The 27,642-nt window shown below is 42.4% G+C and overlaps 1 protein-coding gene across 1 annotated transcript in view; it reads right to left on the reverse strand.

Moving 5' to 3' along the window:
- Positions 1–3,970: 3,970 nt before the first annotated feature.
- TMEM255B (transmembrane protein 255B) overlaps positions 3,971–27,642 on the reverse strand; it is a 61,216-nt gene continuing 37,544 nt past the window's right edge. Inside the window, exons 5-9 of the mRNA XM_056482436.1 lie at positions 20,227–20,307; positions 16,347–16,432; positions 13,760–13,919; positions 7,367–7,510; positions 3,971–4,691 (exon numbers count right to left, since the gene is read on the reverse strand). Coding sequence (XP_056338411.1) covers positions 4,524–4,691; positions 7,367–7,510; positions 13,760–13,919; positions 16,347–16,432; positions 20,227–20,307 — 639 coding nt within the window. The 3' untranslated portion in view covers positions 3,971–4,523. The remainder of the gene's footprint in view (positions 4,692–7,366; positions 7,511–13,759; positions 13,920–16,346; positions 16,433–20,226; positions 20,308–27,642) is intronic.

A 27,642-nucleotide genomic window follows, 5' to 3' on the forward strand; every position in this document is an offset into this window, starting at 1 on the left:
TTTACCTGTACTGAGATTATTCCGTATTCTGGTATTTGGAGACAATGACTCAGACTGTGCCTGATGTGGGGCTGCTTTTTTGATTTGGAATTTTTTTTTTTTTTTTTTTTTTTTGCCTTTGGAGGTTGGGGGTTTATATGCTTACATCAGAATTTCATATCTTCTCAGCTGCAGAGCAAATGGTGGCTGCTGTTCTTATTGCTAGAGTTTCTCTTTCTGGTACCACAGAAAGAAGACTCAGTTGTGACCTTTAGAAAAACTCTTGGTCAACAGAAAATGGAAAATGAAGTTGGGTCAGCAGGAAACATTTAGAAGAAAAGACTCAATAAGTTGAAAGCCATACGGCTTTTGTGTCAATGGCTGCTGGAGTAAATGATGAGGTGTTGGGAATTGGAGAATATTAGCTGGTGATGACATATTTTTGCTGCTGCATTTTTAGGCTGGCTCGTTTGTTGTGAGCCTAGTGGGAGCAGAGAGGCTTGAGCTGTGAGAGTTAGCCAGGCTGAACTGCAAGAGATGAGAATATCCATGGGGGTTTATGCAGGAAAGGTTTCAGAGCCATAAAGTGTGTTCAGTTTTTCAGCTATCCTTCTCAAGCTGGAATGGACTTTGCCTAGCCTGTCTTGAGTCACTTAAATCTTGTTTTATTTGGTCCTTGTCTTGCAGTAAATTAATAAACTAATATTGGTATATGCTGCAGTGAAAAATCCAAGTACTGGGTGGCTAAGTTTATACCATCCTTCAGAGGATTAGCATGAAAAAGGTCTAATTCCACTAAGTCTTTTATAAATTATTCTTGGCCAGTCATGTTATGTTTTCCCTAAGCAGATAAGGGGATGACACATTAGTCTAATAATCCTCATGTGTGACAACATCTGTGACCAAACTGTGAAGATACAACTGCCCAGAGAAGAAGAAAGAAGGGGAAGATTATTCCAAGCATATTTTCTGGCAAGGATCCTTGCTTTATTTAGCAGAGAAGAGGAAGGTACTCTATTAGCCACTAGACATGGCATCATAGCTTCTTACCATGAGCAAATCAATCAGCGGTAATGCAGTAGGGGCAGAAAAAAACAGAACTTTATCACTTTCAACTAACCTACTCATTTACACTTGAAGAAGGAGCTACTGTCAGGTCTGAACAGACACAAGTGTGAAAGGAAATCTCTCATTAGACAGGAATAACTTACTGACAGACTGTGCATGGATAGGAAAATCCAGGAGTAGTTCTATGTTTTTGCTTTTTTTCAGCTGAGCAAGGGAAACCACCTTGTTCCTGAAAGTGCTTTATATTAAGCTGATGACTGGATCTGGATTTGATGGAGTACTCAAGAAATATTAGATTAATATCTTCACTAAGTGCTGGAAATACTGAAGATATTCTGTTTAATAGAATGTCCACATTGCAGTGCTTTATTTTCTGTATGTTTTTCATGGTTATTTTTGTCCTTTACTGAAATACAGCTCTGTGCTTGTTTTTGTTGCAGTGGCCAGTATGAGGTTGTAGTTTGGGTTTGTGCTGGAAAACAGTGTTGATAGCTCTGGGATGTTTTAGCCATTGCTGAGCAGGGCTTGCAGAGTGTCAAGTCCTTTCCTGTTTCTCCAGTGAGGGGCTGGGGGTGCACAAGGAGTTGGCAGGGGACACGGCTGGGACAGCTGATCCCAATGACCAGAGGCATATTCCACACCATATGGCATCATGGTCAGCACATACAGCTGGGGGACAAAGGGCAAGGGGAGGGCACTCAGAGTGATGGTCTTGTCTTCCCAAGTCACCATTTCCTGTGATGTTGTGTTTACTGGAGATATCTGAACACCTGGCTGCTCACAGGAGGTGGTGAATGAATTCCTTGCTCTCCTTTGCTGGTATGTGTGGCTTTTGCTGTACCTATTCAGCTGTCTCTATCTCAGCCCACGAGTTTCTCACTTTTACCCCTCTGCTTCTCTCTCCAATCCCAGTGAGGGAGAGTGAGCGGCTGCCTGGGGCTGGGCTGCCGGCTGGGGTCCAACCACAAAAATCTCCCATCTTTTAAACTTGGAGGAACTCCACTAAAAAAAATACAGACTCAGAAGACACCTATTTTTAAACCAAGAAGATGAAACAAGCCCTGTTTTACTTTGTTCTATTAAAATAAAACATTCTAGCAAAATAGTTTCATGTCTGGTATTTTTATAAAATCTCTGCGGTAGCTCCCAAAAAACTACCATGTGATTCATAAATGAATCAAAAACATGTCTGACCTTTGTGTTAATGTAAGTGACACTGTTTATGAGGCCAGAATTATTTTGGGTCCTGGAAATGTGAATCCTGTGGGTACTTTATGGTACTCTGCATTTCCACACTAAATATCACATGTACAGGAGCATTTAATTTTGTAACTCAGAGCAGAAACTGCTCCTGGACTTTGCATATGTGTGGAGATATTTTGCATAGACCACAATGCACCCTGACTCAAAATGTGGCTTAGAAAAGAAACTCAGAATTTCTGTCTGGAGAAGGACAGAAGAGGCAGGGGTGGGAGGGGAGGGTTGTGTAAAGGTGAATTTTTTTAATACCGTACTGCAGTACCATACTGGAGAAAGGTTTGGAGGAAGAGGAAGCTGCAATAAGCATTCCTTCGTTCCTTCTCAGTCACTTGCTTCAACCCAAAAGAAGCACTGATTTTATACTTGTTCAGTTAATCTAGGTGCTCAACCCAAAGGGATCAAGCCTGTTCTGGACTCTGAGCCCTCAAAATGAACCCAGGAGGTTCCCCTGGTAGTCATTCATAGCAAGTAAAAAGAAGTAAATGTGTAGTTTCACTTATTTCATAATCATAGTGACTGTGATCTTCACAGCATGTATTTGCACAAGCACTAAGCATTTTGGGTGCATTAAATTAATGTTTAAAACAAAACCAATGGTCTCTTCTCTGACTTTTGTTTCTCTCAGCCACTTTCAAATAACTCACCTTGTCAGCAATACACATAAGGCCCCTGCTCACTGGCCTAAAACTTTGCATCTCAGAAAAACCTTAATTGAAAAAAGGTGGTTTTTATTGTCCATATAAATTAATGTATCTTCTTACGTGTATCAGTACTGAATCTGCTTTTTATACATAGAGGTATAACACATGAATTAACAGGTATTTTTTTGGAAGTTGCAAAGTATGCAAAAGGATAATGGCTCTTTTCTGTTTTAAGCAGTTCTGATGGTGTCACTTCCTTTCAAAGGAAACTGTCAAGTAAGCTGGTTTTGTTTATATAGTTTTTTTCAATATCTTCATAATACAGAGCAGCTGCTTAAAATGTTAGTGAGAAATACCTTCCGTTCCCTGTTTTACTCTTTGGCATTTCAGGAAATTTCTAGAGCTTCATTGCTGTCTAGACTGTAAGACCTATGGAGCAAGCAGCACCAACACCCTTCCTGCAGGAGCAAAATGCAGTGAAGGGATGCAGCATTTTGATGGGTTTTCAAGCTGGTTGTAAGTACTGTCCCAAAATAGGGCAGGTTTGTGCCAAAAGGAATCCCAACTAATGTGATGCACAGTGAGGAGGCAGGGTGCAGGCTACAGGGACATGGCTTCTTTCCTGTCAAAAGCACTGCCAGAGCTATTGTTCCTTAGCCTTTGAAGAAAATAAACAAACAAATAAATAAATCAATCAGTCCTCTTCATTCACTGTGTTTCACTCATTGTAAAATGCCTGCATCAGGTCTTGGATTAATCTAAAAATAAACAAGGGATGTTTAACCTAAAATGGTCTTGGTTGTGGTGTTCTTTTTGACAAGAAAGGAATTAATTTGGACACTAAAGTGTTGCCTAAAATACACATCTGGAAATGGTATTTTTAGTGCATTAACGTGACATTTGACTATGCAGACTAGACTGGCACAAAGTTCAGATAAAACAGTCCCAATAGAATTAGCCTTTCTATCTGAAACTTGAAAAGGGAAACTATTTGGTAGGGTACTTCTTCCTCTGCTCTTTTGTTTTCCTTTCCTTCCCAATATGCACAGCCTTAGGTATAGTATAAATATACACACTGAACTTTATTGTAAAATAATTGCCACACTTTATTAGTACAACACTTTCACCAGAAGAGTTATTAAATACTACAAGCAAACAAACTCTTGCTACCCAAAATTATTGACTCTGAGAGCTCCTGACTACCCACTCAGACAACACAGGCTAAAACCCCTCCATACTGATTGATGAAAGCAGAACACACATCTGGAGTGTTTTCTTCATTTTTCCTCTTGAAGAAAATCTATTCTGCAGTGGACTGAGAAGGGAACACCTCATGCTTACAGCAGCCAGAAAGTTCTACTACATCTGAGTCAAGGCAAACTGAGTGGTGGTGTGCCTGCCCCTACAGCTCCAGGGCTCTGCCCAGCTCACAGGGAGATGTGGTGAAAGCAGACTGGCAGGAACACACTCTGTGCTGGGCTCCTTTGGCAACTCTAGTACCTGCACAGCACAGTTTCCAGAGGTTTCTGTAAAACAAAATAAAAGCCTACCAGCTACTAAAATAAATTCTTTGTTCTATGGTGCATATGGTGGAGGCTTTTCTCCAGGCAAGCAGTAAGTTGGAGTATAGAGGGCTGGAGCATTCGGGGGAAGACCATAGCTGGAGCTGGACTGAGATGGAGGCTGAGTTTCTTCTGATAAAGAAATGTCAGTAGATGATGTTCCTGGAAAATTGCTGGCAGGCTGTATCAGACAAAGAAAAATAACTCCTTCAGTAAAGGATTACAACCCCATTGCAGTTTTGTGTTGTTTGCCATGTGTTGCATAATGAGCCCCATGATTAAATTTCTGATGCATTGCAGCACAACATTAACTTTAGTCCTAAAGCACCTGCTTAAGTGTAGCAATGATGGTGTCTAGTGAAACAAGGCAGATCCCACCTGTAACCCAAGTCATTTTTAATAGACATTGTGCAGACAGCTAGGCAATAGAGCAGAACAGGAATTTCTGCAGGAAAAGATGCTTGGCTTCCTGGGTGAGGCACAGCACCTGACTGATTAGGTTACGTGTAGCTGCTCGTTTCCAGGCATCACTGTGAAATTTAAATTACCTCAGAGGCAATTAATCTCAGCTATAATTCTTGCATAAATGCAAGGTCTTATTCCTTTGCCAAATGCAGATTCATCTTAAGAGAAAATTTTACAGGTAGGCACGTGTCTCCCTCTTTGGCTGTCAGCTATGATGGGGCTTTGGCTGAAAAAGGCACAAAAAATAAAGAGAGCTTGAGAAGTAGCCCATCTTGAGGAACAAGCAAGGTTCATTAAAACAAAAGAATGCATATAGGGAATAATATTCAGGATAAAATCCTACTACTGCTTTAAACCAAGTTTTGTCACTAATTTCAAGAGGGTGAGGATTTTACTATCTTCTCACACACCAGCATGGGCCAGTCTGTGGGCTTCAACTGAAGACTTGGGCTCAGCTCCCCTCAGCTTCAGCCTTTAAGTGAACTTAAAGTGCCTGGAATTTAAAAGCAAGATAAAGTAATCATGGATCTTTTTCAAGGGAAATGAAAAATCAGGGCAAGTGGTGTTCTCTGCTGCTAAAAAAAATTAATAGTCACAATCTAGAAGACCAGGGCCAGGGCTAGCCCCTGGACAATGGCATCTCAGAGCTGTCCAGGGCTGGCTGACCCCATGCCAAGGTGTTTGCTCCTCCATGAGGCCCCATGAGAGCAGGGGCTGCTGTCCTGGGACAAACCCTCCTGGCAAGGACCATGTTGTCCTGCATTTGTACCACATGGTGACCTAGTGAGTGAGAATGGGGACATCCCTACAGAAAGGCTCATTTATGCCCTTTAACTCTGAGGCAGTGCAGGTGTACTGACATCTGCTAGACACATCAGCTCCAAACCTGGTTGGTGTGGGTTTGGGTTGGCTTGGGGCTTTATTAATTCTGGAGTTGTTGCTTCCCTCCCCTCTCACACTGCAACCACTGCTTCCATCTGTTTGTCTGGAATTGTTTCTGCAGTGAGTTCTTCTCTAGCAGGAATAACTGGCACAACCCATAACTGCTGTTATCATCACCAGTCCCTGCCCAGTAATCAGGACCATTACTGTCACAGTAAACAAAAGAAATGCTGGTTACATCCTTTCAAAATGCATTCCTGCTATCACCCTTTCTTTTTGGCTGATTTATTTTATAGACTTTGCTTCTCTGACAAGAATTTATTCAGTGAGATACTGGATTCAGCAGAGGACCAGGAATTAATGTCATATACCTTTAGCCTGAAATAATCCACTGGTGACTCTAAAGGATAGACCAGCTCAGACAGGGTCTTCTACTCTGTGGACAGTTAAAACTTAATTTAGTTTCCCACACCTAAGTGTCCAGCCCTTCTGGGATGCCATGGGATATCCCAGATATGGGATATGTGACCAGGGGACAATGGGACCTGAACTTCTCAGAGTAGCAGCAAGGGACAGGTGGCCACTTGATCTCATTATCAGGAAGTACCAGATTCCTACATGCCACCAGCCCCTGTGTTCAGTCAGATGAATCCCAGGCCCAGACTGGGATTTAGGACTACAACCATCTGATCAGGGCTTGTGAAGGTCTGAATCCAGCAGCTTGAGGCACTTAGATGGAACATGAAGACCTCAGACTTCCAGCCACATGAATTCATCCTACAGCTCTCAAGCAATGGAGACAGATGACAGTTAAGTTTCTGGCTGCTCCTAATCATTCCTGCTTCCATCATTCATGATTTGTGCCTTTGAATAAGTTTATTATGATTTTTAAAATTCATATATTGATGCAGAAATTACTTCTTTCCAAACTGCAACATAATGAGTTCATACATACAGGGAGGTGGCTTTTATTTTTTTTCCCAGGAACAAAGTTAAATTTTCCCATTGTTTCTTACTAACCATCCCAGTGTTTCTTACTAACCTCTTCTGACAGCTGGTGGTGTCTGCCTCTGAATGTTATGAAGGGGAAGGAAGATAAATGAATACACTTATTTGAAAAAGTAGAAATCTAGGGAAATAACTGTGTTTATTTTGGAGTGCAGATAAGAACTTGGGGTAAATGCAATGGATTTCTGTTTCTCAGTGGACACAGGACTGAACAGTCACAGTGGATCCTCATGACTACTTAAATGAATCTTTTCAGCCTAATTTCATGTGTTTCTATCCCCTTCCCTCTCTGCTCTTGGCTACTTTTACCTCATCAGCAGGACAAACAGAGAAAGCCTGAGGTCTGAGAACAGACTATAAATCTAGGCACAGACTAAGTCATCCCACAGACAGACCTGGGAGCTGGGATCCAGCTAAGACCTACCTCTGCAAGGTTTGTACTGAGTAGCAGCTGACACTTTTCTGGAGGTGTTTTTGCTGAGGGTGTGTTTTGTACTGTACCTGAAGGGGTAGGGGGTAGGACGGATACGTAGAAATCGCTGCTGCAGAAGGACAGAACCCGGCGTATGTCAGGATCTGCTGGGCAGGGTTGTACAGGATCTGAGGAGGAGGAGCAGCACTGAAAGCAATTTGGGACAGAGGTACCTGTTGAGCACAGAAGACAACAATATATCAGTACAATGCTGTCTTAGGTTGCAATACAGGATGTGACCAAAAGTATCTATTCTATAATCATCTGCTGAAACCAGGTGGGACAGTGATCATTATCTCCTTGGGAGATATCCTCTGCTAATGGGCCAGCTGTTAAAAAACAGGTGGAGCAAGGTTCTTTATCTTTTCTACAACCTATCCTTCCTCCAGGAAGATCATCTGCTAATGGGCCATCAAGTCCTACTGCATGACTGACAAAATCGCATCATCCCATTTTGAGATTGCCCACCCAGGGGGAGGAGCCAAGCCTTTCCTACCTAGATAAAAAAACTGAAATTTGGAACACCAAAGCAGCCTTTTTTCCACTGGATTCCAGAGGAAAGCTGGACCTTTCCACATCATCTCTGGACCTTCAGAGGAAAGCTGCACCTTCTACAGGAGCACTGCTTCAGCTGGACCACATCTGCCACTGCAGGGGGATTAAGCCACCATTTAATGGGACTGCTACCAACACCCTGACTGATTGACAGGGTGTCAGGTTGTAGTCTGACTGTGTCAGGGTTGGGATTGTTCTTTGTAATACTGTATTTCTATTTTAATTTTCCTATTAAAGAACTGTTACTCCTATTTCCCATATCTTTGCCTGAGAGCCCCTTAATTTCAAAATTAAAAAAATTAAGGGAGAGGGTTTACAATCTCAATTTCAAAGAGAGGCTCCTGCCTTTCTTACCAGACACCTGTCCTCCAAACCAGGACAAATGTACAGAGGGCTGGAGCAGGAACTGCTCCTAACACAAGCAACAAGAGAATTTAACAACTTTCTACTTAACAACACAACACCAGCAGTACAAAAACCAAAGAGCAGAGAGAATGAGTGGAGGGTGTATCCAGAATGAATTTTCTGAGTAAAAATACATAGCTATTTTAATCTTCTTTCCTTGGAAAAAGGCTGCTGGTGCTTCCCTAGCAACAGTTACAGAAGCACTGGCAGGACTGAGACACCCTGAAGATCACAGCATACAGCTTTGGCTGCCTCTTCTTATTCATCCAGCACCAAACACCAAGTCCTTCACCATTTGCTGCAGACTCCTTCCAGTAGCAACTCCCTGATCCCCTCAAGTCTTTTTTCTCTGCTTTCCTACACAGATTTACCTAGATCTCCCCTTCAGACCAGTTGCTCCTCTTTCACAGCTCACTCTCACTTGGGAAATGGAGTTTGCTGCTGGCTCTCCAGCATCACTCTCAATGTGCTTACCCCATTCCTATTGCAAAAAAATCCTTCTCTCATGGCATTATTGGCATATCTTTTAATTACAATGCAAAATGAAGTTTGCAGGAAGAAGTAATAGCTTACATTAAACCAGCTAAAAAATCTTGGTCAGGAAAAAAGAATAAAAGCTAAATATGAAAGAGGGTTTGTGTTAAACCCCAAAACCCTGTGCTATATAACAATTTGTGAAGGATAACAGAGCAACAGAGCTTTGTGAAATATTTTCATGAGATAAATCCTGTGGTTTCTTTTATTTCCTTTGTTTTTGTTAGCAGATTTCTCCACATGAGAGCATGGAATTTTCTCTTCATTTAAATAATAAAATATGGTAGTTGCCAGACAAATGCTGAAAGCAGCAGCCAGGATTTTTTTTTTCTTTCTATTTTATCAGTGGGAGATATAAACCACTGCATCCTCTGGAGACAGTGTGAGATCTCTCTGTGATTGAGAAAGAGGTACATTAATTGTGTTTGCACGTGGAAAACATCATCTGGGTCACTGATGTACCACATAAGGTTATTGAAAAGTCTAGGCCTTAGTTTCCTGGACAAATTTGGCATTTCAGGAGCTGGCATGGAGAAAGGCTGGGATCAAAGGCAGACAGCTTATTTCATGGGAGAAAGCAAGTCTTCAAGGCACCCACTCAAAACACTCTCACCTACAAGGTACCTACCTTTCTACCTGCCCTGCTGGGTGGATATGGTGGGGAGAGATGAAAAGACACTGCCCAGGAGTAAGGAGGAGGAGCAGGTAACCTGCCTGCTTCAGACCCAAAGGTTTGGGACCAGTGCCACAGCCCCACAGTGCACCCTTCCTCCCTCAGAGGAGGGACAAAATCAGATCCCTCTGACATAAATGAGTCAAGAAACACTTGCTTTACCCACAAATGTGAAATACAGATGCCTGCTCTGCATCTGTCACCAACTTTCTGGTGTGGGTCTCTTGGGTGCTGCTGTTTGACCCCCTCTGGCTTCTTCTTTAGGAACCTCTCTCAGTGCTCTCACATTCCATCCACCCACAGAGCAAAGCTCTCTAATTGCTAAGGATGAACATCTCAACAGTCCTAGAAGACAAATTTGGGGAATCATCCATGCCACGTCTACAAATCACAGCACCTTATTACCATGCTGTCTGGTCTCAGCCCAGGGCCAGCAACAATTTGGGGTTACTGAAGCTGGTTGGATGCTTTTATCAAGTATTCCAGTAACTACTCTGTGTTAAATTACTCACCTAAAATACATGAGTAGGTTGAGACATTCTGAACTGCACCAACACCCAAGTCAAAGAGATAAGGAGCAATGAACTAGCCAGGGAGTGCCAACAGTGTCAGCTCGCTGGCCTCACACAGACCTGCCAGAGCATTTGTGTCTGACCTCCAGATAATTTTCACATCAGACTGCACCTTTGGCTGCACGAGTCTGAGACATAAACCCATGACAAGTAGCTCAGTAATTAGGGGTTAGTTTTGCTTTCATTTTTAGAGCAGGATGAAGGAAGAGGAGAGGGGATAAAGCAATGCTATTTAATCTGTCAGATTCCTCTGAGGACTGCAAGGAGACTAATTAAAAAGAAATTTAAAAGGCATCCTCTTCCCACCCCCCCATCCTCCCCTCAGGACTATTAGTAGCTCAGATTAATGCAGCCCTAAAGTCAGGGCAAGCAGATTCCTTGTCAAGGTGTGTCAGAAAAACATCCAGAAGTCATCAAATGAATACCAGGACAGGGAAGGGAATTTCTAGATTAAGTCAGTATCATGTAATTCTTTACCTGTAACTTCTGTAAGAAACAATCACAGTGTGTTATCATTTTGGGTACTTTGGCTACATCTATTGATGTAGTATCTTAATCTCCTTTTTGTTAGAGGTAACTTTAAGGTAACCACCTCCATGTGCTATGTCCCAGCATGCTGTAGATCTGAAAAGGAGGATTCCTGCTGCAAGCACTGCAGCTCCCCCAGCACCCTGCAGATCACAGAGAGCAGCCCCACGAGTGACACAGCAGCCACAGAGCTGACACCTGGGGGTCAGGAGAAAATGAAATGTTCTCACTGAGCCAGCACAGCCCTCAGGCAGGCAGCAAAGCCACAGGGAGCGTGCCAGGCTCTGCAGGGAATTTGTCACAAGAAAGAAAAGCTGAAACAACCAAAACACTTTTTTTTCTGTCCAGGAAATATGATGGGTTTAAATGAAAGGGCACTGTTTTGCAAACTCTCCCCTTTGTAGCATGGTTTGGCTGCCAGCATTCCCCAGAGATAAACATGATGTTTTTTGTGTGACTAGTCAGCCTGGCCTTGTGTTTTCTGGAAGTCAACCCCAAAGCAATGCTGTGAGGCATTTCAGGGGGCTTTGCAGTTCTCCCTGCAAAATGCCAGTGAGCATTTATGTGAGAAGGTGATATCTTAAAACAAAATAAATAGTTCTCTCACATATTTTTTTTTCCTCTTTTTATTTCAGTTCCTTGCCCCTTTTTTTTCCTCTTTTGCTTGATGTTTTCTTGGCCCTTGTCTTCCCTTAGCTTAGGTTAGAGCAAGACAGGTTAGGTGGGCTCAGGCTGGCTCTCTGCACACTTCCCACAGCTGCACTCACACCCATCTGCTAGGCAGGAGAAAACATTTAGTGGCACTAAGTTGCAGTGCTCTCCCAAAAACTTACTAGGGGTGATGGCTGCCTTCACTCCACATGCAAGCTGCTCTTCCCCTCATTTCCCACTGTGGTTGTTTGCTCCCCTTCTGCTCCTCTCACAGGGAGGGGTTGAATTAAGATGGGAAAGCTGCTTTTACTCCCTTTGGGCAGCTGAAACTCTTTAGTAGGTGCCTCCAATCTGTTATCAATTCCTTGCAGGAGTCCCCTACATAAAGGAAAGCTCAGCTGCACATTTCTTACACATGATAGCACAGTGTGCTTGTTTGGCTTAAGCTAGACAGAGGAATATTTCCAGGAAATGTTGCAACTCTTAGCAAAAGTGAATTTCAAACAATTCATATAGCCCTGCTCTAGTTTAAACATGGTTTCAAGCACTTGTAGATAGCCTGGGCATGCTTGCTAAGGAATGCTGGTGGTCAAAGCTGGGCCTGGATGGTCTCCAGTCTGACTGGGTCTTTGGCTCACTGGGTACCAGCTCTGAGCAGCCCCTCCCTGCCAGTTCTGCCCCTCCTGTCCTGATGTACATCTTAGCTATCTCTCTTGCCTTCTCTTTCCTTCTCTCTCTTTTTTTCTATTTCACCCATCTTTCTATTGAGTTTTCTCCTCTGCAGTAGTCACCAGACACACCATGGATCTCAAATGGATCTCTGTGCCACTATCACACCTCCCTCTGGTTCCTGCATTCCATCTCCATCTCCATCTGCATGCCTCTGCCCATTTAGTTCTACTGCTCTCCTGAGAGCCTAGTAAATCATGAGCCTCTTGCTTGGTCTTTAGGCATTGCTTGAGCAAACATGGCCACTGACAGGGATAACCCCAGGAACAGCAACTTCACCCTTTAACGTGTCAGTAAGTCCAGGCAAACGAGGGACTTTCCTGGAGAGCCCCTCCCACCACGGGGTCTCTTCTGAATGCTGTGGTGCACAGCAGCAAACCACGGTGGCGTGGCACAGGGAGTACTTACAAGGCTGCACTCCTCAGAGAAACAAAAGAGGATGTTGGAGTGTCCTGAGCACACAACTGTTTAAATAAAAACTTGACTGGTACTTCAGAATTCATCCCCATTTTTAGGGAAAATAACTACACAAGGCTGAGCAGTCACAGGTAGGACTTGACTTTTACACGTTAGCTATCAACTAGCATACTCAGATTCTGTGCTGACCCACAACTTCAGTGATGAATTAGAAGGAAAAAAACATGCCACTAAGTGAATTGCCAGCATTTGTTCACATGGTTGTAGTTTTTTTCTTCAATTAATGCATTTGTCCAGGCTTGACCCACTTAGCTGTGAACAGCTGGCAACAGCCTCGCCTAAAGGTATAAATCCATGAGAGAGGATGAATTGTTAAGGAACAATTACTCAAAACATTCCCCCATTTGTTGAGACACCAAGGTGCTCAGCTGAGGTGGAGGAAGTGAACTTTTGGCTAAACCTCTGATCTGATACGGCACAGAGTGAACGATGGGCTGTGAGTGAGATAGGAGCTGGATCCTGTGGAGAGGACTGTGCCCCTTGTCATGCTAAGCTGTGCTCCCTTGCACAAACCCCTGGGCTGTGGGGGTCCCCCTCCTCACCCTAGGGAAGTACAGGGATGTACTGTGGCCTCAGCATCTTTATCTTTGCTGAAGGGACATAACTGACTCAACTGCTGCTAGGATGTGTTTTCTTAGAAGGTGTCAAGGGCTCCCAAAGCATCCCATAATTCACATTATTATATCGAGCTCCCTATCTAGTGGGAAGTACCTGAGCATTCCCACCTGAACCAGAGTGAATATAGACCCAATAGATGTTGTGCTCTGGGGATTTCTCTCCACCACCAGATAGATGTGTCAGTGACCACCACTTTGACCATGGCTGTGCAGCAACCAAGCCTTGTGGGTGATGAGATCCTCACACTCCTGTCTTTTCTCTCTCTCTTTCTTTTTTTCCCCTTGTGTGTGTACTTGGATGATGAACTTCCATACTGCAATGCTTTCATGTGGTATCACTATAGATATTAACCACCAAAACAGCTCCATACCTGTTTTCCTTTGCAACCAACTTGTTCCATAATAAACCCTGGATTGTTTATTTTAAAGCAGCGACATACAGTGTTTCATTCTAATCTGCCCCAAGGGAGCTATTAACAAGAACCTGGGTTACATTCTTGGTGCCTTCTGCGGTGGCTCATAACATTCCAGACTCCCACAACACCCAGGAAACACATTTAAAGCATTTCCTTTGTACATTTATACTTCCTTGGTTTTATCTAATTTGATAATGCCAACAAGCAGAAAGCCTTCACATAAGGCAAAAAAAAAAAAAAAAAAAAAAAAGGCTGTGAGCCTTACCATGTCTTTAAATGCCCCAAGAATGGCTGCTGTGATAATCCCCAGAAACAAGCCGATGATGTTGAGGACTGTGGAGGACCACAACAGTCTGTACAGGTGAAGCACATCCTGACAGCTGCTCACACCCAGAAATTCATAGTAGCTGGAGGACTGGTCTGAACTGAAAGGGAATGCAGACAATGTCACTGCAGCAGGAATGGTTTTGCACATAATGCAGAGCACTGCAGGATCCCACTCCTTCCTGCTTGCTTTCCTCTTTGGCAAAGTACTACATCCATGCTCCCACCAAAAACTGCTCAGAAGAACTGGAGAAAGCCCTGCTGAAAAACTGGCTCTGCTAAGGCCAGCTTCAAATATAATCCAACTAATACCAATCCTAGTTTGGCTGATTGGTGGACCCTCCTTTAGTTTTTGTTCTGTGTCTCTATACAGACACATAATCTTGGTATATGAATGCTGCCCTTGTCATTTAGCTACCAGATACAGCTTGTTTAGCTTTGCTTTTTTTCCCAGCTCACCTAGAAATCTGCTGGCATCTAGAAATTGGGGACGACAAGTTGCTGAAGCATTAACTACAGGAAGGGAGATATTGCCAACTGGCTGCATTTGTTTATGGTGTCTGTGGTTCCAAATTAATGCAACAGAGTACAGTATAAAGATGTCTTTACACTCTGGATTGTACTATCCAGAAATCTTTGTTCATATTTCCACACCACACTGGTTATTGTAAATCAGGCATGTGGTGAAGTTACACCTCATTGTCTTGCCACAAGCCAGAAATATCTTACTGCAAAATTTGAAACCACGGGTTCCTGCAGTTCTTTCCAGTACCTGCCTTAATTTGAGCCCACTAATGAGCTCCTAGGGCAGCTATTTGAGTTGAAAAGATTTTTTTAAATGCCAAGCCTGTTTTTCCATTGTTAGGAAATGGACAAATTGCCATCAGACTTACAATCCTGCCCTCACATCAGCCTACTCTATGGCTGACAACAAATCCCTTTGTGGGCTTCTGCCTCTCCTACTTCTCCCTAGCCATCCTGTGAACTGGAATTGCCAAGTCTCCAGAGCAGCATGATTGCTTATTTACCCTGGATTTGCCATGGCAGTGCCATAAGGTCTTGCTGTCCACTGTAGAATGTTGACAATAGCAGAACACACCCATTTAATTAAATCACTGGAAAATGTCACAGCAGTGATCAATCCCAAGTGTTTCAAACAAACTCAATGCTTTAGAAAAATGGCACTGAGGATCTCCATCTGAAAGGGAAATATGCCTGATCTCTCCTTGTGGTTACTTTATCCTTTAAGTAACAGTTTCCATCGCTTTTTTTGACAACTTTCATCCCTTTAACACCCCTGTTCTTTTCTGTGTTGAGTTGGGCTCTTTGGTTCAGTGTTAACATGCAGGCATTAGCTGTGCACCACAGAATGAAGCATCCTCACTATATACATACTGTGTTGCAAATATGATGTACCATCTTCTGTCTGTCAGAAAAAGTACCAAAGCTGAGCATTCTCTACCTTTTTTGTTATTTCTTTTGTATACCTCCATCATGTCCAGATTTAACATTTCTTACAAAAGCAAAAGACTCTACACTGGATTTTAATCCATCTGATAGACCTTCATTCATTTTGTGTCTCCCATCTGCATAAGAAATATGGATGCATAAATCACTTCCCTCTAGTCCCAAATGTCATTTTACTTCTCTAGCTGAGATGTCATCTGGCTAAGAGCTACTTTTTCATGCAGAAGCTTTGTGTACAAGCTTGATTGTTCCCTATGCCAAAATGTTTATGCCTGGCACCACACTACCAAGTCTTACAGAGGACTGGGGTTATTCAGGGCTGCTAGCATGTGAAGAAGAGGTAGAACCAAAATAAAATAGATGTAGGAAGGAAGAAAGATGAGAAATACACAGGGGGAAAGAAGGAAAACTGACTGTGGCTGAACTGTAGAGGTTGCATGAGAGTGCATGGTAAGAGGATATACAAGGGCAGGGAGAGATAAGACAAGGGAGAATGGTTTTAAACAAAAACAGGGAAGATTTAGATATTAGGAAGAAATTCCTCACTGTGAGGTGTAAGACACTGGAACAGATTGCCCAGAGAAGTTGTGGATGTTCCATTAGTGGAAGGGTTCAAGACCAGGTTGGATGAGGCTCTGAGCAGCCTGGTCCAGTGGAGGGTGTCCCAGCCCATGGCAGGGGACTTGGATGGTCTTGAAGGTCCCTTCCAGCCCAAACCATTCTGTGACTATGACAGTGAGATGTGCAAAGCATGAGCCAAGCAGAAGGTTCAGTAAATCTAATGGGAAAAATGCATTGCCAGACCAACAGTACATCTGAACAGGGATGATCAGTTTTGATCACACAGCAAAAAGCTTATGGACATATTTAAAGAAACTGAAATAATGCCAACACTAATGAGCAACTCCTGACCTTTGTGCTGCTATCAGGACTTCAGTTGCAGAGGAACTGGATTTCTCAGCATACAAGCTCCCTGTTACTTCTGCAGGCCCTACCATTTACAAGCAAGGACAACCAACCAAGAACTTCTCAGAGACCATGGAATGCACACAGGTACTTACTTCTCACAGTTGTACAGATCACAGCAATAACACGTGTTACTCTTCACTTTCAGCTGGCACTTGCTGTTTAAGGTATGACACGTAACCTGGCAAAAAAATAGAAACATACTTTTATCCTTAATGTTTCAGTATTGTGTGAATCATCCTACAGCACTGACCACAAAAAAAACCCCCATAAAACAAAAAACAAACAACCTAGCTACTACAGCATTGTCAAGTTGTATTACCCATTGTGCAGAAAGGTCCTGAGATCCCAAAGCTCATGACTGGAAGCCAGAAGGACATCCCTGAGCTCACAGGAGTTTTAACCAGGACAACCCAGAGCTCCCAGGACCAGCCTGCAGCCAGGGCTGACAGATTTCAAGCACTTTGCTGCACTGCCTGGTGCTATTCTGCAGCCAGGAGACTCAGACCTCTACAGCTGTGACAAACTGACAGTGGGTCTGGAGAGACACACTGCAGCAAACACTGAGATGGATAAGAGAACCAGTCTGTTAGAGTGGGGAAATAGCAGGGGAGACAATCTATCTGAACAGCTTCCAGTAAATGGGAGCTCTCCCCTTTCAGTGAAACCCTCCTGAAGAAGGAAGTAATTATGAACAACAGCAAGAACAGTCTTGAAGAAATCTGCAAACAGAAGAATTCAGAAAAGATCCAAGCACTTCAGCAAATAAGTACCATTTATTGCAGGCTCTTGAATACAAAACTGAAAAGGTTTATTTATGTGAGGAGGAATTGCAGGGATGGACAGATGTTGGAACAATAAAGGCAGGCAAACGTAAGCCACTCTCCATACAGACACAAAATCATTTTAATGACTCCTTAAGTGTGGTAAGTATTAATCACTTCTATTTGGCACTAGAGACCAATTGAAATACTTTATATGTAAGGTTTTTTTTTTTTTCCCTGAGAGTTTTAGCTTATTGACTTTGAAATTGACTGGAGAGCTGTCAGGTTTTAAAAGCTAGCAGTCAGAAAATATATTCTTTCTATAACTTTTATTTGATAGGAAAAAAAATATCTGTAACCACTGAGAACTCTTTTGTTCACAAAATGTAATTAAAATATATTATTAAATGGATAAATACATGCCTGATTTTGACAAGTTTATCAGACAGCTCTGGCTTAGCCACAAATGTGTTTCTCTATGGAACAGTGTCCACAAGAGATGTTAAACCAGATGTTTCTCACTTCCTAAGCCCTGGATCTGTATATCCTTCAGTATGAAAGCTGTCACTGTTGGTGAGTCTGTACTCCTCACATCTTGCTCCCAGCAAAAAGGAAAGCCTTTAACATACACACCCAGAGGAAGCTCATCTCACAACTGGTCTCCAAATTTCCACACTTGTCCTTAGCAGGATTTGATTGAGCAGTGGAAGATGGGTGACAAAACTAATGTTACAAGGAGATTAAAATTATTCCATGGGATTGCTTTGCTGCTCAGGACAAGGCTGTACCTGTGGCTAGTGTTTCATACAAACCAGCTCTTCAATCCCAAAATGGTAGGTTAGGGAAGGACTAGGCTGCAATCTGGAAATGGAGCTCACAGTTTGATACAGACACATCCCACTTGTCACAAGGACATCTCACCCTGAGACAGGACCTTGTTTCATCACCTTGTGTCTGAACTCCTTGGAGTGTAACCTAAGGGCTTTGTAGGCCTGAAGTCTCATCCAGCTGCAGCTGTCAGCCTGAGCTGCAGGTTCCTGCAGAAGAGGAGCACGTACTGTCACTGACTGCATCAGCTTAATGAGGCAGAGACTGAACCATCCCACATGCCTACTTCTCAAAGCAGGCTGAAAACCAACCCTGGAGCACAGTGGGCTACCTCAGCCATTCTGTGGGATGCCCTATGCTTTTGCATTCAGTGGATCTTCAGACTTTGGTTTTGACCTCCTGTATGCAGTGAAAATGGCCTGGGACCTGCAGAGTTAAAATACCCTAAATAAATATAAAAAATAAAAATACCCTAAATAAAATACACAGGCATGATTGGGATAGGAGGGCTTTATAAGATGGAATGGGCTGCTAAAAAGTGGTTTGTTCTGATACATGGTTTGGGGACCACTTCTGAAAGGAAATAAAAGTAGCTTTTGCCTCTCCAAGCAATAATAAGGCCAGTATGCCTCTTTAAATGGAGAAGGCTAGAAGTACAAAACAGGGAGATCAGCATGATCTTAAACATGTTTTTGGCTGCTTCTACACTATGAGACACATATTACTGGCCAAGGAAGTTACTGTAGTTATCTATTTTTATCACTGCATTTTAAAAACATGCATAGAACAAGACACTCCTTTTTAGAGGAACAGTGAATAAACCAAAATAAACAAATTTGTGTGTGGTGTGAGCAAGGGTGGTGGAAACAGGCCATTTGTGGGTGTTCTGCATGTCAAGATCTATTATTTCATTTCAGTGACCAGACAGGCAGCTTTTTCATGTCCTGGACATTTGTGATTTATTATGGCCTCAGCACCAATTGAAATGTTCTCTCATAGTAATTGCAAGAAAATCAAAATTTTTCTGCTTTGAGCAAAGAGAGCTGAAACAGGCAGACCAAACGAGCTGGACACCACTTACAGGTGAGAGATGTCAATCAAAAGGAAACTTGCAGTCAGTAAACAATCTGCTTTTCTAGTTAAGTGTTTGCCTGACATGCAGAGCATGTCCCCTGCTCACTACCTGGCTTCCTCTGGAAAAGCAAAAGCCAAGTAAAAATGCTATAGATCTTTAACTCTGAATTAGCATACACTGACTGTAAATCAGTGAACAACCAGGCAAGAATGTTATTAGAAACTACCTACACTTCTAAAAGATATGGGGCTTGTTTTTTTTCCCAGAATAGAGGAAGGAGCTCTGGGTGGCCCAAGTTCAGACATTCCCAGAATCAGCAGAGCTGTGGAAAACTGTCTGGCCAGAAGCCTGGGGTCACCTGCAAGGAGCTGTGGTCAGTGTGACACCAACCACACACTTATTAAAGGAATCAGAAGAATTTCTCAGGCCATGTCTGAGTCTGAGTGTGCATGCACACTCTAGAAGAGGAAGAAGTAAATCTTACAGGAAAGGGTGTTGTCACACTTCAGAAGTTTGTCTGGGTTGGTCTTTACATGAGGAGATCAGTGAAATACCTTTGTCACACATTTTCTGGAATTAACAATGGGATGCCCTAGCAGCAAGATTTAAGGAGCTGCTTAACCTGGTAGTATACTTGACTAAGCTTTCTAGAACTATTAGTGGTAACATTCCCCATGCACCTTTTCCTAGCCATGGCAGGAATGGTGATGAAGAACAACTGGCTTCTTGAAAGTTGCACCACTGTTCAGCTGTTCTCCATTTTGCTTTTCTATTCACTCCCACCAATTTACCACAATAATAAAATAGGAAAAGAAACTAAATCTGGACTTCCCAGGAAGTTAGGCATTTGGATATGGGCACTTTTCTGACCAGGTTAATGTCACTGAGATAATGAAAATGCTGCATTCAAACCACTGATGTTCTTGGCCTGTGCTGGATAAATACAGAGATTTGAAGTCTTCTGGATGAGACAAATGGATTACTTTAGATATTTCCTATTCCACTTGGAGTCTACATAAGCCTTCTTAGAGGAGTTGAGACAGTTATTCTACAGCATAGATGGACTAGGAATCATTCCAGCCCCAGAGTAATGTGCTGGATACAAACCCTGATGATGACTCAAAACCTCAAAACTGACTGTAGTGATCTGCAACCATCAGAGGCTTGGACAAGCAGGGAGTCACTCGTGGGAGAAGAAGTGGGATTTCTATCTACCCATGACCTATGTGCACAGACATGCTGTCAAACATCTCCCCCACTCCTCCCCAGCACAGCAGAATGAAGACATGATAAGGCCAGTTTGTTTACCTCAGTCTGGTAGGCATCATATAGGAATCCTATTCCACTTGAATAAAACTGGCATCTTTTGTTATACAGAGGTCTGGGTTCCTGTAAAGAGAAAAACAGCCAAAAAAGTGATTGGTTTGGAGGAAGTGAAAGGCACCATGTCCCATGTCCCCATGTGGATGCTTACAGCTCTGTGGAGCTGAAGTGATGCAGTCACTTGGGTAAACAGCTCACACACCCTATGCTGGCTTTCCTTCTGGAATGGCTCTCTTCAGGTTTCCATTTTCTATCTTCACCCCACCACTAGGCTGTGTGAGTATCATCTGTTTTTCTCTAAAAGATACCACCTCTGGCATTTAACCACTTGATGTCATTTTACCACACTTAATGTCAAATAGTACTGCTCTGAGAATGGTCCAATCACTCTTTTTTTCTGGTACAGCTTCTTACCTAAGAACCAAGATGTATTTTGCAGGTTTTTTTCAAGATATGGAACTTTCTTTTTAAAGAATTTCAGCAATGTCCATGGTAAGAACAAAGTAAAATAGATAATAGTTTGAGTATTCCACTTATAACACAGACTTCAAACCCCAGAAGTAAAACAAAGAATAATGAAGAAATAAAGGCATAAAGAGAAAGCAATTTACATTGTTTGGTTTTGCCTTATTTTCCATTTATGCTATTACAAAAGATGCAATCACTGCTCATATTTCATATTTTGCTTGTAACAGTTCCCACAAACTGATATAAAGGAAGAACACAATGAAATACCCTTGGCCAGATGGAAAATGTGTTCTTCTGACCTTGGCAAACAGCCACTTTGAAGGCTGCAGGGTGCATACCTCAGTCAGTTTCAGGACTAGACTATATTTGTTTTGGGAGGATTTGACAATTTGAGTCCTCTGTGAACCAATGTCTATCCCAAAGCAGTGTTGGAATTATTTATGTTTGTGGAAAAAAAAAACCAAACAAACATCTTTTTCAACTTTCCATCACTTATCTAGTCCTGATCTGAGCCTTCAACAACGTGAAGAGCTGGGAGTATGTGTCAATATGTTGGAAGATAGGAGGGCCCTGCAGAGACCTGGAATGGTTGGATGGATGGGCAGAGTCCAGTGGGATGAAGTTTAGTAAATCCAAGTGCAGAGTCCTGCATTTTGGCCACAGTGACCCCCTGCAGTGTTACAGGCTGGGGATGGTGTGTCTGGACAGTGCCCAGGCAGAAAGGGACCTGGGGGTGCTGGTGCAGCTGAACATGAGCCAGCTGTGCCCTGGTGGCCAAGGAGGCCAATGGCCCCTGGCCTGTGTCAGTGTGGCCAGCAGGAACTGGGAGCTCATTCTGCCCCTGCACCCAGCACTGGTGAGGCCACACCCTGAGTGCTGTGTCCAGTTCTGTCCCCTCAGTCTGGGAAGGACATTGAGACCCTTGAGACATCCAGAGGATGGAGGGGCTGGAACACAAACCCTGTGAGGAAGGGCTGAGGGATCTGGGGGTGTTCAGCCCAGAGAAAAGGAGACTCAGAGGTGACCTCATCCCTCTCTACAACTCCCTGAAATGTGTTTGTAGCCAGGTGGGGTTGGTCTCTTTCTCCAGGCAGCAGCTGGCAGAACAAGAGGACACAGTCTTAAGCTGTGCCAAGGGAAATACAGGTTGGAAATTAGGAAAAAGTTTCTTACAGAAAGAGTGATAAAGTACTGGAATGGTCTGCCCCAAGGAGGTGGTGGAGTCACCATCCCTGGACGTGTTTAAAAAAGGACTGGATGTGGTACTTGGTGCTATGGTTTAGTTGAGGTATTAGGGCATGGGTTGGACTTGAGGATCTTGATGGTCTCTTCCAACCCAGTGATTCTGTGATTCTGTGATTCTGTGATTCTGTGATTCTGTGATTCTGTGATTCTGTGATTCTGTGATTGTGTTAAGCACTCAAGTACTCATTGCTCCTCAGTATATCAGTTAGAACAGATCCAAGACAGAAGACACAAACCCACTACCTGCATCCCCTCTTTCTATGCCTTTACAAACAAAGGACTATTTAAGTTGTTAGCAGAAATCTTCACTGATTAATTTTCACTGCATTTTAAACTTTAAGATCCATTTAGGAATAACTCAGATTTTGCAGAAAGATCTGCACTACTTCAGATCACAAGCAGAGTATTCTCTGCTTGCTGGATAATGAAGTGTGAACTGTATAAATCTGCTGATCCCAAATACATAATTGGTTAAAATGCAGAGCTAGGCAGGAATGCAGACAGATCAATGACTAAAGCTCCTCCATCAGCTTGTTTGCCTTTCTGATTACTCTAGCAAACTTAAGCAAGTTTGGACACCAACTCTCAAGGGTTACAGAAAGGTTAGCTTCCTGCATCCAAAAATATTTATTTGTACTACACAAGTGTAAGAAAAAATGCTTCAGTAACTCTTTTTCTCTAGAGGAAAAGCAAATACCACACGAACAGCATGCCATGTCTTGAACTAGGTCAACATTCTTCTACAGTCCTGGGAAAGAATTAGCCTTTAGCCATGACTTCCAGGGACAGATCTGGTTGGGAGGTCTAAGAGGATTGTAGTTTCTCTGCCAGAACAAGGAGCTGACAAGGAGGAGAGCTCTGCTGGACTTCACAGTTACAAACTAGGAAAGATTGCTCAGGGATGTGAAGGTCAGGGGCAGCCTTGCCATGAATGATCTGGTGGGGTTCAGAATCTGGAGAGGGTGGAGCAGGATCCCAACTCTGGACTTGAAGAAAGGAGACTTTGGCTTATTCAGTGATAAGTTTGGAATAATCCCATGGGATACAGTCCTTGGAAAGCAATGAGGTGCAGGAAAGTGGGTTGATATTCAAGGTACATCTCCTCCAAATTGATAAACAGTTCTTCCCATTAAGCAGAAGTCAAGCAAAGGCAGCATGAGGCCTGTGTGGATAAACAAGGAGCTCCAGATGTAAATCAGGCATGAAAAGGAAGTCTATGAGAAGCACAATAAAGGGGAAATCACCAGGGAGGAAAATAGAAAAATTATATGAGCATGCATGGATAGGAGTCCAGCAGGGGCTGCAAAGGGCAGGAAGGAGGGCTTCTGTTTGGTATATTAGAGCAAAAGAGAAATCAGGAAAATACGTGCACATTACTGAATAATTCAGGCAACACAACACAAAGACATGGTAAAGATCAAAGTATTCAGTGCCTTTTTTGCAGGATATGACTGGCTTGGTGCATGAGTGGAGCTTCTTGCTCACCTGCTTCTGGATCTTTATCTTCACAAATCCCTCTGTCAGTCTCTCATTCTCACAGACAAGCTGATGAAATACGGGCTAAATAAATGGAGAGTGAGGTGGACTGAAAGCTGGCAGAACTGCTGAGGTCATAGTCTTGGGAGCAGTGACATGAAGTCCAGCTGGAGGTGACTTAATAGTTGTCTGCCCCAGGGGTCAATACTAGAACAATATTGTGTAACATCTCAATTACTGAACTGGATGAGGGGTAGAGTGCACCCTCTGCTAGCTAGCAGATGATACAAAACTGGGATGAGTGGCTGAAACAGCACAGGACCATGTCATTGTTCAGAAAGACCTGGGCTGGAGTGCTGGGCTCCCCAGAAGGAGATAGACCATGGACAGGCTGGAATATCTGTCGTAAGAGAAGCAGAGCTGGGACTGTTCAGCCTAGACAAGAGAAGGTTTCCATGTACCTTATCAATATGGATCAGTACTTGATGGGGAAGTGAAGAAGATGGAGCCATATTTATCTGACAAGATGCAGTGGGCACAAACTGAAATGTGGGAAAATCCACTTAAACATAAGTAGAAACCTTTTTTATTCTATGGGTGATTAAACACTGGAACAGGTTTCCCAGAGTGGTTGTAGAGTCTCCATCCTTGGAGAAACTCAGACTGGACACTCAAAATGGGAACAGTTCTGAGCCACCTGTGCCAGCTGACACTGCTCTAAGCACAGGTAATTGGATTAGGCTCTTAAAAAATAAATTGGTCCTTTTATTGGTTTGGTCTTTGATGAAGAAGACAAGCACACTTTTCATCCAAGTGTGCTTGTGACTGGAAGCAGCACTGTTCTCTGAGGAAAGAGGTGATTGATTAATCCATACCAGCTATTATGGCTTGGTATTGCTGTGCAGCAAAAGGGTCAGAGCTGTGACTTGGCAGTGACCACAATGAATTCAGTTATTACATTTGCATGCACAGTCGTGGCAAATGAGTACCCTCCTTCATGCACCTGATTTTGAACAGCAAGCCTGCTGCATTCAGTCTGTTCTCTAAATGCATCCCTATGTGCAATCAAATAAATGAGTGATGATCAAGTGTACAAAAATAACAAAGATTAGATAACATTGGCCTTGTCCAGACACCTACAGAATATAACACCTAAAGCACACAGCTTTTAAGTAAAGGTACATTAGGGATGCCAAAAGGTTGCATTGGTAAAATCTTCCATTTTCATGCCACTGAGGTGTTGTGGTCTGTCTGTCTGCTAAGGTGTTTATATGAATAAAGCACAACACAGATATTAAAAAGTGTTTAAAAATTATCCAACAGTATGTCACTCCACATAAGCACCCACTAGACTTTATAGGAGTGTCTTTTACCTAAGGCAAGTGAGACATACTTTAAAGCTATAAAAGTATTCCTGACAGGCTTAAAATAATTCACATTGCTCACAACAGATTGTGTATGAATATAATATATATCTACCAGTCCTTGATTCTTCTTGATTCTACTGTTTATAGCAATAGTGGTTGAGACTGAGTTATTTTAAAACATTATATATGTGTGTGTATCTATATATATACTTTTCATCTACTAAGAGTAACTCTAAAGTATATGGCAACAATATTCTTTTTAACTGACTCAGTATCATTTGAACTTCCTCAACCACTATGATTGAAACAGAGCTATGCAATACCTCCCACTAAAGTGTAATATAATAAACAATGCATTCCCTTTCTCTGCTTCTTTGAGTAAGTCCCTTTAAGTGGGAATGGGCAGGTGGGAAAGTTCTGCTGGTTAAAGCTCTGCTGATACATGCAGAGGACAAAATATGTAGGCTGGTAAAAAGAGGAAGAATTCTCTATAAAAAATGCAAAGGAAAAATGGACAGGTTCTATTCAATTCTGAGCACTGGAAAGGATGATTTCTTAGCTAACTATATTTGAGTGTGTTTGTGTATACTGAGCAGGTACAGTCACCATCAAGATAAGTTTAAAAAAATTTCAGATGTCAAAAAAAAAAACCCCAAAACCTAGGACACCCAGTACTTCCCTTTAATTTCAGACAAATCAGAACTGCTCAGCCTTGAACCCTACAAGGCAAACTATAGCTTTCCCTCTTCTTGAATTTTTTATTTCAATACTTTTCTAGTATGTGTATTAAAACCTGAGAGTGACAGATGCATAAGAGGGAAGGCTTTATGCCAAGGAAGAGAAGATTTGATACAAATATAGAGAGTTTTGGTTTGGCTGATTGCTTCATTTTAAGAGCATACAATAGAAACCTCACATTCTGTTTGATGGTGGGAGCATTGCAGTATGTTTTTAAGAAAAGTACTCTTTTAACAGTATCTTTGGTGGATTTGATAAAATGTCTGTGGGGAGGTTGAAGGGCTCTTAGCTGAGGTATGGAAAGAAGTTCTCTCTATGCCAGTTTTTGTTTCCTTGGAGAACAGATATATTTTGGATAACATAGGGAAAATTCCATCTCCCTTATGTGTAAGCTCACTTTCAGAAAATGGAGATATAGCTTAAACTGTATTAACTGAAATGTATGCCATACTTTACAAAACATAGCTAATAATTTATTGAAATAATTATACAGTGAGGGCTATTTTTTTCCAATTGCAGTATTTATTTAGTCTTAGCTTCCATAGCTGCATTGAGAGAGGTGTAGATTAATCAGTGCCAGGGAATGTTCCCAGGGCTGAAACTCGAGCATCAAGCCCATTAAATTGTTAGAACTCTGCTGGTGATGGCTTTGGCCTGGGCAAACTATCACCCTTCCAAAATAATTTCTGGGCATGGTTTGTAAATTAGTATGGGCCAAGAACCATTCCCAGCAAGTATCTTGGACATTGCCATTTACATTCCAAGAGACTTTGAGAGTGAGGACGTGGGCTTCACCCTGCCAGTTGGCCTGGGGAGCAAGGAACCATCCTGGTCACATGTAAAAGATGAATATAGATAAAACTGAGGAGTCCAAAACCAGAATCATGTTTTCAGTGTCTCATTAGCGTCAAGTTTTAATTTTCTGTTTTCGGTTGTTTTCATCTACATCAAAGCTAGCAATGAATAGGAGAGGGATAGCTGCCAAGATTTTTCAAGTTTAATCCTAAAAACAAACTGAAACATCACCCTTCAATGCCAGCTCAGCTTTGTGCCAACAGCTGAGTGTTCTGGAGATTATAATTCCCTTCAAGATCACACTCTCTGTTAACTTTCTGAAAACAGGCATGGAAACATGAACAACTAGATGTTATTAGCAATTAGCTTTTATGCTCCTCTGGAGGGGTAATGGAGCACAGGTATCTGTGTGTGCCCCACACTGGCCCAGAGCACATGGCACATGGGAGCACACAAACCTGGGGGCTTTCAGAGCAAAGATAAAAGGAGCTCCTAAAAGAAGGGACAGCATGTTAGGAGCCTGGGAAAGCAGGCTGGATCACTGTCTAGGGGCCCAAACTGGAGCTGGCTGGATCCAACCCTGTACAAACAATGAGAGGAAATGCTACAGGTCTTTTGTAATTCCTGTCTCTCTCTGACCAAGGGCTGTTTCTCCATCTTTTACAACAGCTTTCCCAATGAGAAGGGTTTCTCCTGGGGAAGACTGCTGGCAAATCCTAGGGATTCACAAGATAAATTAATACAAAAATCTTTGTGCTTTCAATCATAAACAAATTAAATGTGTTCATTTAAGAAACTTTTATGAACAGTTTCCATATTGACTCTGGCCAGTTTGATATTAGAACTTTTGAGTCCAAGGCTAGTATCATCAATACTGCAGTGAGAGGGCATCAGCTTTGAAGAACAAAACATTTATACCTCAGTTTGCTGCCCAGCCTTGCAACCCCCACATAGAACTTATGACCATACCCCTCTAGAATCAGAAACAAGGTTGGATTTTTTTGAGAAGTGTTTTGGGCTTTTACTCACTGGCAGATAAACCTGCAATTCAGTTTTCAGTTTGTAATTTCTGAAGCAGAAATGGCTTTCAGAAAACAATTTATCTTGCAGAATTTCACTGTTATATGGAAAAAGAAGAAATAATACCCCCTGAAATCTCCAAGCCTGTATTTCCAATTATTGAGCCCACATCAACTGCCAGAAAACTAACTGATTAAAATAACAATTTCATAACAGCTAGTTTCCTAAAGACCTGTATCTTCTCTAGTGTTAAAAAATCTTTAACTTCCTGATAGTCCAACAGAATGCCTTA

Source organism: Oenanthe melanoleuca, chromosome 1, assembly GCF_029582105.1.
Source record: "Oenanthe melanoleuca isolate GR-GAL-2019-014 chromosome 1, OMel1.0, whole genome shotgun sequence".
Lineage (NCBI taxonomy): Eukaryota > Metazoa > Chordata > Aves > Passeriformes > Muscicapidae > Oenanthe > Oenanthe melanoleuca.